This window comes from Cetorhinus maximus, chromosome 2 (genome assembly GCF_964194155.1).
Source record: "Cetorhinus maximus chromosome 2, sCetMax3.hap1.1, whole genome shotgun sequence".
Lineage (NCBI taxonomy): Eukaryota > Metazoa > Chordata > Chondrichthyes > Lamniformes > Cetorhinidae > Cetorhinus > Cetorhinus maximus.
The window spans coordinates 135,932,193-135,948,011 of record NC_135880.1 but is presented as its reverse complement, the minus strand read 5'-3'; the positions used below and the strand labels follow the sequence as shown (position 1 = coordinate 135,948,011).

Genomic DNA, 15,819 nt, shown 5'->3' with positions numbered 1-15,819 from the left:
TACAATTTTACCTACTGCTTCCAAATGTCATAATCAGGCTGCCTGCCCCACCCAAACGGAGTGGACAATTGGGGCCACCTCCATTGATGGCTCCTGGTTCAGTTGCTTTCAGTTGCACTGAAACATGATTAGACTTTCTCTGTCCAATATTTACTTCTTTCTTTAGGCCCAACCCTATTCAGTACTATTAAGACACAACCAGGCTTGTTGGTTTATTGTCACCTGATTCCATTCTTATTTATATGTCACAGCTATGGCTCTCTTTCCGTTTCTGCATCATTACTGCTTGGATTCCCAAGGATCTTTCCTTGGCTCCCTCCCAGCTGGCGACCCAGAGCTCCTGCTGAATTTAACAGCAAAAGCTCATTTTTTAAAAACGAATTCCGTTTCCAGCATGGCAGTCAGCCAAATTGACAGGCTGGCAGCTGCTGAGTGGGGAAAAACAGCCCTTGGGGAAAGGTCCTCGGTAGTCGATGGTGAGTAGCTTGAGATTTGGGCTTGTGGGGAGAGGTGGGATCAACTGTGTGATCATGGAAGGTGGGGTGTGGGAGAGAGGGGCCAGCAGTGTGGGAGAGGTTGGCAATTGCAGCAAGGGCTGGAAAGAGAGGTTGCAATCGGCATAAGGGAGGCCAGAGATTCCCTTGAGGGATGGGTGGGAAGAGCATTCCTTCTCCTTCTGGCCGACTAGGAGTGCTGTAAAAAGACTTATCTTCTGAATCCCGCAACTCCCATCTCTTGCTCATGCTTGCGGAGTATTGGGAATTCCCACTCAGCAACAATTCAATTTAAATTGGACTCCCAGGTGTACTATGGGAGCCAGATTTATGCATGCTAACAAAGTGTCCTGCATCTCCAAGACAGGACATCTGCACGCCTCGCCACCCACTGCCATAAAAATGGCAGCAGGCACATATGAATCATGTTGGAGAAGCATTTAGTGTTTTCTTTTCAGATTTAAACCCCCAACGATGATCATGCCAGGATGTTATCGAGGCCATTGTCTTCAGTTCCTGCCACAAGCTTTGATCACTCGTTACCTAGCTCCATTCCACTCCCTGCTCACTGTCTCGCACTGAAGTAGACTCTTCAGAACTGTTTGCAGTTCAGCATCCCTGATGCTGAGCTGAGCTCCTGACCCCATATCCTCTCCACCACAAAGACAGCCTACTTCCTGTCAACCTCTGCTCTGACTGAGCCCATCTGTTGCTGAAACTCTCACCCATGCTTTTGCTATTTCTAGAATCAGCCATTTCAGTGCGCTCCTGGCTGGCCTTGCACCTTCTGAGAAGAGCCTCACTGCACCACAACATGTGTTAACGTGCTGTACCATAGCGATAGGAAAGCAGCTGGTCGAGTTTCTAATAGCAACCAGGTCACCTAGGGTAGGAGGCAAAGCAAGGAACCTCTCCAAGTAGGGGAAATTTGTACCTACCGACAGCTAGTCACAGTAGCTTTACAGTTTATCTATCTGCCCCTCAATAAGATACAATGTGAGGGGAAAAATAACTGGAAGGAATGGGAGTGCTGAGTTACTTTGATCCTTTGTGATTGTATTCAGTATAAGTGACATGCTAATTGAGTATAATGTTTTAGTTTACCTGAAGTAGACATATGAATGATTCTTCATAGACTAGCATTGGAGTCCTGCCATATTTCACACCAAGTTCAGCCTGATGCTCATCTTCAGAGTCCTGCCTGATTCTGCACGGACACTCTCCAGACACTGTGAGCATGGAATGGGAGCAAAGGACCAGCTTTGTCCAGTGATGCAAAGTCAGCTAATGTTAACATTTTGTAGCATTCTCACAGCTCAGTGTCAGATGAGCTGGATTGAGTAATGGAGAGATTTGCTTTAGAATGGAAGGCACCCAGCTCTTGAGAGTTGCTGAGAGGGACAGGTCTTTAGAAAGACTGAGAATTGTATTTAAGAAAAACATTGCAAAGGCTGCAGGGTGAGGGAGGGGGCCATAAAGCAATCTAATGCCAGGGCACAAAACTGTCTGAAGCAAGTGTCTTGCTCCTTGGCTCCTGTCCTGAACCCTTTGTGTCTGACAAAGTGCACAGGGAAGACAGTCCAGGGAAACCTCTTCACAAGATAGTATTACATGGTGGACAGGTTGAACAGAAGCAAAAGATGACAGTGTAATGTAATCTCCCTGGTAAGGTAGGAATATTCAAAGGTGCCAAGCACCTGATAAATAGTGCCTGCCACCGAAAGCTGGCTTTCAACCTGTCTCAGATCCACCACTGGCCCATTCCCAACCTTCACACAACCTTGCAGCTCCTTCTGTCTCAAGCAACTCCATACTTCAACAGGGCACATATTCAAGCTGCAACTTTCATTTAGAAGCTTTGCCACACTCATATTCTCCATAGCCTTTACATAGGAAAGCATGGTTACCACTAATGTTACCCAGGATGAGCTTTAGGGTGGGTACGTGGCAACCATCGGTGACCTATTGTGCTTTTGGAAATGTAGTAGTATTGTAGCATTGGGTAGCTGTGTCTCTATATTCAGTGGGAAGGGAGGTGAAATTACAGTCTGTGTTGTTTGAAGCACCTGTTTTTTCCACGAGCATCACATTGACTGACGTTACATTGTTGGCACCCAGTGATCGACAAGTACCATACCTGTGGGCATTGAGGTGTCTGCGTGGCAATTTGCCTATAGCATGCTTATTGCAGATGGCAGAGCTCTGCAGCTGGCATGCTGGTGATCCCCCTGGGGATCCTTGGTGATTGGCAGATTGGCTTGCATTTATGTTCTAGGGCACACTGGCCTCCCTGTATCTTTGTTTCATCGTTAGGCACCTAAACCAGAAAATACAGTATGTGAGGTACTTCTGAGAAAAAACTTAAGTTTTAAGCTCATCAATATTTTCTAACACGAATGTTCAATTGAAATATCAAATACTGGACAATTGTAGTAATAGAGGCATTGCATAAAAAATAAAACATACAAAGCTTCTGCCACTTTTGAGAACTCCTGGAGCCGCTGTGCTTTTTTTCACCTTTTGCAAATGGGCGCTAGAGGAAATTATGGCAGCAATGCCATATTATGCTAGTATGTGCTCTCTTACGTATTTTCCTTTGAAAGCTGGCTGCTGGCTTGCTAATGAGGCTTGTCATTTACTGGTGCACTAGGCCTCAGAATTACAAACACTTCCCCGCCATATTGTATAATTCTGGGCACAGCAGACATCTACGCCAAATAATATGGGGAACCCAGGGCTGACATCCTTTAAGCTGCGTGAGTGTACAGCCACGCAGAAATCGAGAGTGAGCCACACTGGGAACAAACAGACTGTGCCCAAGCAGCGATCTCTTTAAGATTTGCACATGTGTGACTGCGTACCAATCTTAAAGGGATGGCATGGTGCAACAAACAACCTGCACACAGCATGGAGAATTAGAGAGAATTTTGGCTGGGGCCCAGAACAGAACAGAACCACTGAGCCACTGGAGTTCAATATTGTAGAGAAAGTTCTGACAATATAATTGTGTAAATCCAAACCCTAGTCAGGGACATTATTCATAGAGCCAAACAAAGACAGAGTCAAATTATCAGTCTGAAGTTAGGCAAATTTATAAAGGTTGTGTGAGAGAATAGAACCCAAACTCAAAGTGACCTGATTTTGGACCCAAACATGATACTTGGCTTCAGATATGCCTCTTTAATGCAAAACCATTACCTACGTGTTGAGGTACCATCCTTCCTGGTTGCCATACCAATTTGCCAGCTGAACACATGCAGTAAGTAGTTGGAGCCACAATAAGGAAGATATGTGCCTTTTAATTCTTTGGTAAGAACTATAGTGAATGTTTGCCTGTGTGACACCTGCTAGTCCAGCAGGAAGGTTGTTACCAAGCTCTGGCATGGCGATCTATCTGTTTGTTGCTTCTGGTCTAGAATGGAAGAGGTATGTTGGTTTCTAATGTTTTAGATCAATCTCATAGTTTAAAGATGAAGATATGTATATGGATTTCTGGCCTTATGCCACACCTCTGGTGTTCCATTGCATATGCCTACATGGTGAGAATTCATCCCTTTGTTCCTCTCAGGTCTCGTGAGTACTGGGCTTTGTGGCGCTGTGATAAGTATACATCAGGTCCTTAATGAGGAGTGTAGTATGTGGCCATGTGTTGGGTTTATAACCTAAAATTACTGACAGCTGAGTGGTGAGCCAGGGTATGGTGTGAATGCATATGTAAAGCCACCAATATGTTCAGAAACAGTGAATACACTGTTATGACCAGATGATGAGGAAGGATGCAAAGACCCCCCGCACCCTTTCTTCCCACCCCTCAGTTGTCTGTAACAGGGTATTTTTTATAAATTTATAAGGGTCAGTGTGCTAATTCAGTGTATGTACTTAACTGTTTACGTGCTGATTGCAAAGAACTCAGTTTGACAGGCTTTTTAGAGTTTAAACATATAAGGGGTTAGTTTTTATTGTGCTAAAAACCCACTCAAATAAAGATATTTAAAATGTTTAAAAAGGTAAACACATGTCCTGACTATTGCAACACATGCATGTGCACATGTGCACACACGCGCACACGCAAAAATGCAAGTTACAAATTAGACGAGGTTAACTTTTAGCCAAATTAAGATTCAATTCGAAAAGGCAAGTAGATAAAGAGTTCAATGAAGAGTGCATGAGGGCATGCTAGGAGCAGCACCAGGCATACCTAAAGACGAGGTGTCAACCTGGTGAAGCTACAACACAGGACTACTTGCATACCAAAAAGCAGAAGCAGCATGCGATAAACAGAGCTAAGTAATCCTACAACCAGTGGATCAGATCTAAGCTCTGCAGTCCTGCCACATCCAGTCGTGAATGGTGGTGGATAATAAAACAACTCACTGGAGGAAGAGGCTCCACAAATATCCGCATCCTCAGTGATGGGGGTGCCCAGCACATCAGTACAAAAGACAAGCCTGAAGCATTTGCATCCATCTTCAGCCAGACGTGCCGAGTGGATGATCCATCTCCACCAGAGGTCCCCAGATCACAGATGCCAGTCTTCAGCCAATTCAATTCACTCCACGTGATATCAAGAAATGGCTGAAGGCACTGGATACTGCATAGGATTTGGGCCTTGACAACATTCTGGCAATAGTATCACAGAATTGTTAGGGTGCAGAAGGAGGCCGTTTGGCCCATCGTGTAGTACCAGCCCTCAGAATGAGTAACTTGCCTAGCACCATCTTCCTGTAACCTTGCACATTCATCCTTTTCAGGTAACAGTCTAATTCCCTTTTGAATGCTTTAATTGAACCTGCCTCCTCCACAATCTCAGGCAGTGCATACCAAACCCTAACCACTTGCTGCGTTAAAAAGCTTCTCCTCATATCACTTTTTTGCTTCTTTTACTAATTACTTTAAACCTGTGCCCTCTTGTTCTCGATCTTTTCACAAGTGGGAACAGTTTCTCTCTATCTATTCAGTCCAGACTCCAAACTCTCTGGACTTCAGGAGAATAAGAGACGATCTCATTGAAACCTACAAAATTCTGAAGGGATTTGATCGGGTAGGTGCTGGGAGATTGTTTCCATTGGTCAAGGAATCTAAAACACGGGGGACACAGCCTCAGGATAAGGGGCTGATCATTTAGGATTGTGATGAGGAGAAATTTCTTCACTCAAAGAGTTGTGAATCTTTGGAATTCTGTACCCCACAAGGTTGTGGATGCTCTATCGTTGAATGAATTTAAGGCTGGGATAGACAGATTTTTGATCTCTCAGGGAATTGAGGGATATAGGGAGCGGGCTGGACAATGGAGTTGAAGCTCAAGAACAGCCGTGATCTTATTGAATGGCAGAGAAGGCTCGACAGGCCATGTGGTCTACTCCTGCTCCTATTTCTTAGTTTCTAATGACCCCTCATGATTTTGAAGACTTCTATCAAACTATAATTTGGCTTACAAGTCTGTTGTGTGGCACTGTATCAAATGCCTTTTGAAAGTCCAGGTACCCAGCATCAATAGCATTACTCTCATCAACCCTCTCTGTTAACTCTTCAAAAGACTCCAGCAAGTTAGTTAAGCATGATTTTCCCTTAAGAACTCCATGCTGGCTTTCCTTAATTAACCCGCATTTGTCCATATGACTATTCATTTTGTCCTGAATTCTTGGTCCGTAACTTCTGAGCTCTGGGGCGTTGTTACTGCAGGGGATGGGGGGGGGTGCCTTAAAGATGTGCAAGTGGACCCTCACCCCCCAAGTAAGGGTTGCACAGCAATTGCCAGGGAAGCTCAAACTTCCATTGGGCAATCGCCCTGCAGTGGGAACGTACAATTTAAATCACAAACTTCCTATGGTTCCAATTGTCTAACAGTAATAGTTACCCAGGAAAAGTTAAAAGAATTAAAACCACTTCTAACTTTTGGGTAACTATAGTACTGACACTGCCCCCCCCCCCCCCCCCCCCCAACCCACCCCCATCCGACTGACCACCTCACCCCCACCTCTGTGGTGCAGTAAAAAAGGCTTCCTTATCTCTGACTCTCCTGCCCTCGGCACAAGGCCTCAGGCACCTGCTGCACTGCACTGATCTTGCCCAGCCGGAGTAGGAAGGTCAGGCGAGAAATGAGTGGCTGGATTTCAAGGTAAAAAACTAGGAGCGGAGTGGCAATCTGACTCTGATTGCCACCCCATGGAATTTACGAGCCAAAGTTTCCAGAAGTTTCCTCACCATTGAAGTTAAACTGACTGGCCTGTAATACCTTTAAACCCATTTTTGAATGAGGGTGTAACGTTTACAATTCTCCAAACCTCTGGGACCACCCCTGACTCTAAGGAAGATCGGAAAATTCTGGCCACTGCCTCTGCAATTTCCACTCTCACTTCCCTCAGTATCCTTTGATGCATCTCATCCAGTCCTGGTGCCTTATCAACTTTACGTACGGACAGCCTAGCTAATACCTCCTCTTTTTCAATTTTGAATTCATCTAGTGTCTGAATTATCTCATTTTTTTTACCATGGCCTGGTAGCATCTTCCTCCTTTGTAAAGACAGATGCAAAGTATTAATTTAGTACCTCAGCTATGCCCTCCACCTCCATGTGTGAATCCCCCTTTTGATCCCAGAGACCCTACTCCTCCTTTTACTACTATTTTATCATTTATATGCCTATAGAAGACTTTGGAATTCCCTTTTATATTAGCTGCCAGTCTCTTTTCATCCCCTTTGCATCTCTTATTTGCTCCTTCTCATCTCCTCTGAACCTTCTGTATTCAGCTTGGTTCTCAATCGTATTTTCTACCTGACACCTGTCATAAGCACACTTTTTCTTCCTTATCTCAATTTCTAACTTCTTTGTCATCCAGGTATCACAATAGCCAAAGTCTGTCCAGGGATGAACTAATCAATTACCTTCTGTGGAGTATTCAAACATTATGGCAAGAGAGGTCTTGGGATCAGGATCACAATTTTGAAATGTCTTTTATTACAAAACCCTGCTTGCTTTCGAGCAGTCTGGAAAAGTAACACCTGAAAAGCAGATGACACTAGCAGCAGAAGGCTGTCTGTCTCTCCACCCTCTCTCTCTCTATCTCTCAACTAACTTGAACCCTGCTTGCTTATATCATGTTGTGGACAGCAGACAGAGAAATTCTAAAGACGACATCAAGTTCCACAGCAGCATTTCCAGGAAGAAACCAAGTACTTCAGCTTTAAGAGCTGCCTCAGCCATGATCCCAGCACGAAGGACTTATAATCAATGAACTTTATTTTTAATTATTCGTTCACGGAATGTGGGCATCCCTGGCTAGGCCAATATTTATTCCCCATCCCTAACTGCCCTTGAGAAAGTTGTGGCTATTGTGTTATGGCCTAGGTGATTAATTTTTAAATGTCCAAACCATCACTTCTGAATGGCTCATTCATTCTCCCATGTAATGAGCTTGGAAGAAAAATATCAACACCTCCAAAGCGTAGCCATTGTTTCTGTTGATTCTCCATCTCTACCCTGATGGAATGGAATGTAGCTAGTATAGCGATGCAAATGCTGGCAGCCATCATACATTTCAGTCCATCTTTGAAGTAATCCTTGTCATTAGTAAGTATGAAATTCCACAGGAGGGCTACTGGTCATGTCCTAATTGTAATTCACATTGGAAACTTCCAGAAACTTGACCAACTTGCAGTTGCAGACATATTAGTTGACCTCTGGCAGCCATCTTAAGTCTTTGTTTTAACAGTTGAAACTGCCTTTTTTTTTTAAAAAAAGTTCCAGATGTGAGGCAAGCAGATGAAATTGAAAATTAATATTTGACATCAACACACCTCCATAACAATAAAATATTCATTTATGCTCCTGCCCTCTAATGAGACAGTGCTCATACTTGCTGAGGCTCCTCATTTTATAACCTCAGACAGCATTACCACCTGTGCTGCTGATCGAGGTGAATGACCAGTGTAATTTTGACTGGTGTACTATGACCCTTAAATTTGACTTGCTGAGTCAGACGAGCAAATTTCAGATTCGTTTGAAATCAATTTCAAACCTGAGCCTAGGTTGAAGTCTGAGGCTACCTGAGGATTTTGTTTAGTGAGAAAGTGTTTATTGTAGAATGTGGATTGTATTATTTTAAGTAATTGTTGTGGTCAAACTATATTCTTTTCCTCCACTGTGCATTTGAAGGTTAGGTAGACATTGGAACATGCTGAATGTCAAATAACACACAGGGCAGAATTTTCCATATGGTGGATGGACTCGGTGGGAGCGGGCGGGGGCAGTTGCAGGGCCGAGCGCTGCCCGTGATCGGCTCCACGCCACCATTTTATGTGGGTGGGCCAATTAAGGCCTGCCCAGCATAATACACAAGTGGTAGCGCTCAGCGTTACCGGTGCGGGCGGGGGGAGGAGGGAGAGTCGAGGTTTAAAAATGTATTTAAACGTGTCCCCTCATGTGAGATGGAACATGTTTTTATATGTATGAAATTTTAAAAATTTATTTAATAAAAGCTTTAGGAAACCTCATCCCGCTCGTTGGTGAGGTTTCCTAAAAAACGCGAAGGCCGCTTGGGCTTTTCACCTGCCCGCCAACCTTAAGGTTGGACGGGCAGTGTTAGCAATGACAATAAATAATTTGCTAATGGTCTTAACAGGCCGTTTATATTTTGGTGGGTGTGCAGCCGACTCGTCCCGATGTCATCGCGCGTCATTTTACGTGTCGCCGTGTCGGGCCTGCCCCTGTACGCCGACTAAAAAATCCTGCCCACAATTATTCTGTACTGACAGTGATGGGTAGTAATGGCCGAACTGGAATTTCATCCAGCCATTTGTCTATGTTCTCAATATACAGCTGATATTCTAATCAAAGATCATAATATCATAGAATGAAACAACATAGAAAAAAGCCAGTTGGCTCATGGTGTCTGTGCCAGCTCTTTGAAAGACCTATCCAATTAGTCCCATGAACCTGCTCTTTCCACATAGTCCTGCAAATTATTCCATTTCAAGTATTTGCTCAAGAAAGACCAGACATCTTAGCTAACCTCTGTCAAGTTTTAAAACAAATAAGGCTAGTGCAGTACTGATGTCCTCTCTTTAGATACTATGAGTGCTTTTAGTAAATCAAAAGCAAAATACTTTGGATGTGGATGTTGGAAATCTGAAATAAAAACAGGAAATGCCAGAACTGCTCAGCAGGGCTGGCAGCATCCGTGGAGAGAGAAACCGAGGTTGACCTTTCATCACAACTGGGGAAAGTTAGAAATGTAATAGGTTCTAACCAAGTGAAAGGGGGAGGGTGGAAAAAAGAGCAAAAGGGAAAGTCTGTGAGAGGGTGGAAGACAGGAGAGGTTAAATGGCAAAACGGTTGGTGGTGCAAGACCAAAGGGTGCGGTAATGGGACAAGTAAAGAAAGAAAAGATGTGTCTAGAGGAACTGTAAATGGCATAAAGATGAACAGCTGCCAGCTGAAAGCAAAAAAAGAGAAAAACAAGACAGTAAAACCGAAACTTGCAAAGATAAAGGAAACAAAATGGGAGCAGAGGTTAGGGTCTGAAATTGTTGACCTCAGTATTGAGTCCAGAAGGCTGTAAAGTGTCTAATTGAAAGATGAGGTTCTGCTCCTTGAGGTTGTGTTCAGTTTCATTGGAAAACTGTGGGAGACTGGGAACAAATCGGTTAGTGTAAGTGCAAGGTGGAGAAGTAAAATGACAGGAAACTAGAAGCTCAATGTCATGCTTGTGAACCGTTGGGCGGTTTTCAGCAAAGCAGTCATTCAGTCTGTGTTTGGTCTGCCCAATATAGAGCAGGTGGCATTGTGAACAGCGAATAGAGTGTACTAAATTGTATACATAGGGCAGAATTTTGCCCTCGGATGGCGTGCGGGCCCCACCGGCTCGGTGGTGGGCGAACAGCTGACCCCCGCCACCAAAACAGTGCCCGCCGCCATTTTGAGTGAGCGGGCCAATTAACGCCCGCCCAGCGGCCTGCCCGACAGGAAGCGCTATGCACTTCCTGTTCCGGGGGGTGGGGGGAATCTTCATCCGTCAAAGTGCGCTCTTTCGCGCATGCGTCCTCAAGAGCGCACTGCTCCCTGAGGCAAAGTCCTGTCTCAGGGAGATTCGTGACAGGTAGGTAAAGTCTAAAAATAGAAAAATATGAAAATTATTAACATGTAATAAATTTTGAGTGTTTATTATTAGCATTTTTAAAAAACGGACATGAAACTTCATCCCGCCAGTGGATGAAGTTTCATGAATAATCAGAAACCTGCTGGGGCTCCTGGCCTGCCCGCCAGCCTTAAACTTGGACGGGCAGGTATTTAATTATCTTAATTAGCCAGTCAATGGCCTCAATTGGCCATTGATAGGTTGGCGGGCGGACAGCTGATTTCGCTGTCCACCCGCCTTCCTAAAAATTTAAAGGGATCGGGATGATGTCAGGGATTCCTCCTGACGTCATCCCGCGTCATTTTCTCCTCGGCGAGTGGGTCGCGCCCCCAAATCGCCGAGGAGAAAATCCTGGCCATAAATTCAGCTAGGCAGGGGAAGCTGGGCGTGGATGGAGACAGATGGGGCCTCCATTCAAGGAAGAAGTGGAGGGTTCCAAGGCCATCCTTGTGGGGATGGAGCAGTAAAGGGATTGAATGTCCACGATGAAAAGGAGATGATTAGGGCCAGGAAACTGGAATGACGGAGCACACTGGAAGAGCCACGGATGTAGGTGAGAGGAGACTGGACAAGGAAAGAAAGAACAGTCGAGGTAAAATAACTCATTTCAGTGGGGTAGGAACAGGCTGAAATGATCGTTCTACTAGCATAGTCTTGTTTGTAGAACTTGGGAAGGACATAGAAGCTGGCTGGTCAGAGTTGGTGGACTTTGAAGTTGGAGGTCGTGCAGGCTTCTTCCATGAACAGAGGCCCGCCTAGTCTCCCCCCACAACTCCCTCCTCCACCTGACTGAACTTGATCTCACATTGAACAACTTCTCCTTTAACTCCACTCGCCCCCTCCAAACATAAAGTGTTGCTCTGGGTACCTGCATGGGTTCTAGTAATGGAACATTCCGTATTCCAGTCCTACTCAGGCCCCCTCCCTCAATTCTTTTCAAAACCTTGGTGCCATTTCATGCTCTTGCCCAGATCTGGAAAGTTTCATGAATTTTGCTTTCAGTTCCCACCCTTCTCTCATCTTCATATAGTCTATCTCTGACTCTTGCTTTCCATTCCTCAACATCTCTGTCTCCATTTATGGGGTTGGACTAACAAAGAATATTTACTATAAGCCCATTGACTCTCACAGCTACCTCAACAACACTTCCTCACACCCCACTTCCTCTAGGAACTTCATTCCATTCTTCTAATTTCTCCTTGTCCCTTGCATCTGTTCTGATGATGTGTCCGTCCTTACCAGGGCTTCTCATATCTCTCTCCTATTTCTCAACAGAGAATTCCACACCCTCCTCACCACAACCCCCACCCCCCACCCCCTGCTTCCACCATTATGGTTGCTAGAACCCTTGACCCTGTCTGATCCATTTCCAGCAGTCCTGCTTACACCTATCCTCTTCCCTCCCAGATGCATAATAGTGTTCCCCTTGTGCTCACCTTCTAACTTACCAGCCTTTATATTCAATAGGTCATCCACTGCTATACTTCAGCGTGATGACACCACCAAACACATCTTTCCTTCCTCTCCCCTTTTAGCATTCTGGAGGGACTGTTCCCTCCATGACACCCTGGTCCCTTCCCCCACAACCCCTTCCTCTCCCCATGGCACTCTGCATGAAAGGAGATGCAATACCTGCTCTTTCAACTCCTCTTTCCTCACCGTCAAGGCCCTAAATGCACTTTCCACATGAAACAGCAATTCAGCACACTTCTTTCAATTTAGAATATTGTATTTGCTGCTCACAATGTGGTTTGCTGTACATTGGGGAGACCAATGGTAGATTGGGGGTGTCAGCTTTGTGGAACACCTCCCTTCAGTCCACAAACATGGCCCCGAGCTTCTGGTTTTGGTTTTTATTACTTTTAGCAAATGCTTGATGTCATTTGCAAACCATGTTAAAGGCCATTGAACCCAGGACCACAGCCATATTCCCTTAACATATTAAATCTAATATCACACTTGGGGTATGGATTTAGATGTCTGAATGAACTTTTAACTGGTTTCAGGATTGAAAATGGTCCCACTCCTCTTCCACAGTGGTAGACACTTCTGATTTTGTTCTCAAAGCTTGATTATGTTCAGTTTATTACTATTTTTGACATAAATACAATATTTATGTGTTATTCATCAAACACCATAAATATTCAACAAATGCTCTGACTACGACAGCTCACTATTGTGCTGTTCGATGGTTCACTGACACATTAGTTATAATGAAAAAGCTTATTGAAGAACGTTATTGAATGTTGTAATTTTGCGTAATTCTGTTCAAATTATATTCTTTGTGCTTATCTCTATTTATTGGACATTCCTTAATTTGCTGGGTAAAGACAGAACTTGCACTTATGTAGCTCCTTTCATATCCTCAGGATGGCCAAAAGCAATTCAGTCAATACATGAGTTTGAAATTATAGTCACTGTTGTAATATAAAAAACAATTTGCATACAGCAGGATTCCACACACAGCAGTGATACATTTTATGAACCAGAATTTGCTGTTGAAATAATGGTGAGGCAAATGCCACCTACCATTATTTATATGTGTATGATACATTAGCTTCAGATATGGTGTAAAAATATGATTGTGTGTGAATATGCAAAAGTTTCTCTCCGAGTTATGCCGCTTCACCATTGGTTTTGCTAAAATGACATTTCGTTGTCTGCCTCATATTTGACGTGTATTAAATGGTGTGAAAGTGCTGTATTTGTGCAGGGAGATGCAAACTGAACTAAACTCATTACTTGGGGATAGTAATTAGTAGTGCAAGCAGCTTGATGAGATGATAGGTGCTAATTACTGCTAGTCAACCTCTCTGGTACTGAAAATTAACTGTTACGCATGTGGAGTCTCATTCCTTCAATTTTGGATTTTTTACGAAAGCTTTAAAATTGCCACATTTTTAATTTTAATTGTTTTCCTTACTTTTCCTTTCTGTCTCTTTTTTTCCCTCTCTTAGTCAAATATTTTCTTCCTTTTATTTCTCTTTCTGTACCTGATTGAATTCAACCATTTTTATACACCCTTCTCCTGGTCTTCCCTGGGGTTGTTTTCCACTCCCTCAATCTGGTTGGAAACAGAGATACCCCATTGGTTGCCCTGTTCACTTATGTCCCAGATGCCCTGTCTCCCTCACCGAGCTGTTATCAGCTCACACTTTCAGCAGCTTTGTGGACCTAAGTTTTTTTTGAGCTGTAGGTGCAGGGGCTGGTCTAACTAATGGCAGGTACCTTGGTTGAGAATGTTGATTAGGACATCAGGAGAACTCCCTGCTCTTCTTTAAATAGTGTCAGGAGATCTTTTAAATTCTCCAGGTAGTAAGGATATCGATATACAGATAAACCCAGGCCTGTTTTGGTTACCTGCATTTTTCTTTTTTTGTGGTTACTTTCCAATTACTTAATGCCATTTATGTGGGGGAAAGGAAAATTCCATTTTGGGGGGGGTGCGGGGCAGTGGTGAGCATGCTGTCCATCCACAATGGGAGCCCAAGGCTTGAATTTCATAAGCGGTAAATGTCTCTCTTTGCTGCTCGGATCTAACATAAAATGGGTTTGGATTGATTCATTCCAATTCCAACTGAGTATGGGCTTGTAGTGTGGAAGTGTTTACAATTCAGCAGAAATTGTCAACTTACCAAGAAAGGGCACAAAGATAGAAGGAGATGTTTTTGACTTTGGTGTTAAGGTACATTATCACAACAATAACTTAGATTTACCCATCGTCATCCATAGACATTTTCAAACCAAATGGCTGCCAAGCCTATATCTTGGCATTTGTTCCCAAGGAGATGTGCTTTCCCAGGAGCAGAAAATTGCAAACTCTGCCTTGTAAAGTTTATCCAACACATCTGTCCCTACCTCCTTTACTCCCCTCTCCAACTCTGCCTAAAATGTGACTCTAATGTTAATGGCAGAAATGTAGAATGATCATTTTCCTTAAAAGGGACTGAGAGCTTGTTGGATATGCAGTGGGGGATTTGTGGAGTGGGGAATTTGTTTCATGTAAAACTGTAGGTACATATAGCTGTAATAGTGATGCATTAAATGTATGCTCTTGTTTCTGAAGCTGTCCTTAGTGATATAATTAGTGATTGAGGGGAACTTTCATTTACTTTTGTAGCTATAGACCATGAAAGACACTGATTTGTTGATCTAATTACATTTATTCATGAACTCTTTGTCTGTTATCAGTGACTCATAAATGATTACAGACTTAAAAATTGGAAAAGGAGTTCTCAGTATTTTCTACCCATTACAAAAGGACGATACCTCTGTATAGTTCAGGCAGGTGAACAATGGCTTAGTAGGAGTTTATAGTATGTTACATAAGAGCTGACTCCCCAATCTGCAGAGCAGCCAGGAGCAGTGCTGATTATGTAATCATGGCCCCACAGTTCCTGAAGTTCTACCCATTCATTTAAGTGGAGGTAAATTTGGCAGCTGTGGTTCCATGAATTTCCATCCAGCTCTGGCTGCAAGCACCATTCCTTGCTGGGATATGCCTGCTTGGAAAATCAGCCCTTAGAATATTCACCCTTTCCTACATTTTTGTGCTTTCGGTGAACAATGTCATTGGACATCAATGTTCTTTCTTTACTTGCCCTTGAACAATTCCACAAGTTTTCAACTTCATTCATTCACTTAACATTTAAAGACATTGTTGGCCAATTGGTCAAAGTTAATCCATAACTGCAATCACTCCCAAGCGGTTAAGGTTAGCTAAAATTTCTCATTTGTCACTCATAGACCGTCAACGTGAACTGCTTCCTTCTTTCCGATGTGCAATGTTTTCTAATCCTGGTGTTGTTCTCTCTCAGGTTCCCCCTATTATTACAGCACTGCAACCCGTGGGTCGGCACCAGCGGCTGCCGCTACAGCCTATGATCGTCACTAGCTGGTAGTGGGGAGGCATGGCCTGCAGGTAGTGAAGAAATTGTGCACTTACAACAATCTCAATCAGGTCTGAGACAACAGGAAATGTGTGAAGCTCAGAAGGTCAAATGTGAACTTCCTGCAGGATAATCAAACTGGCTTTTGAACGACTGCTGCCGAACATTTGCTCTTTTCATTGCAGAATGACAGAAACTGCTGACCTTGGACCCACACGGATAGTTAACCAGGCAATCGATGGAGTGCATCCATTTAGTACCGAAGAAAGACTGTTCAAGTTTTTTTTTTAAATTGGGAAAA

General features: G+C 43.7%; 1 protein-coding gene across 2 annotated transcripts in view; it reads left to right on the top strand.

Annotated features, from left to right (window-relative positions):
* LOC144690600 (paired box protein Pax-5-like) overlaps positions 1-15,523 on the top strand; it is a 267,511-nt gene extending 251,988 nt beyond the window's left edge. For both annotated transcript variants that reach the window (XM_078558249.1, XM_078558240.1), the window contains exon 10: positions 15,447-15,523. In XM_078558249.1, coding sequence (XP_078414375.1) covers positions 15,447-15,523 — 77 coding nt within the window. The remainder of the gene's footprint in view (positions 1-15,446) is intronic.
* Positions 15,524-15,819: the final 296 nt, after the last annotated feature.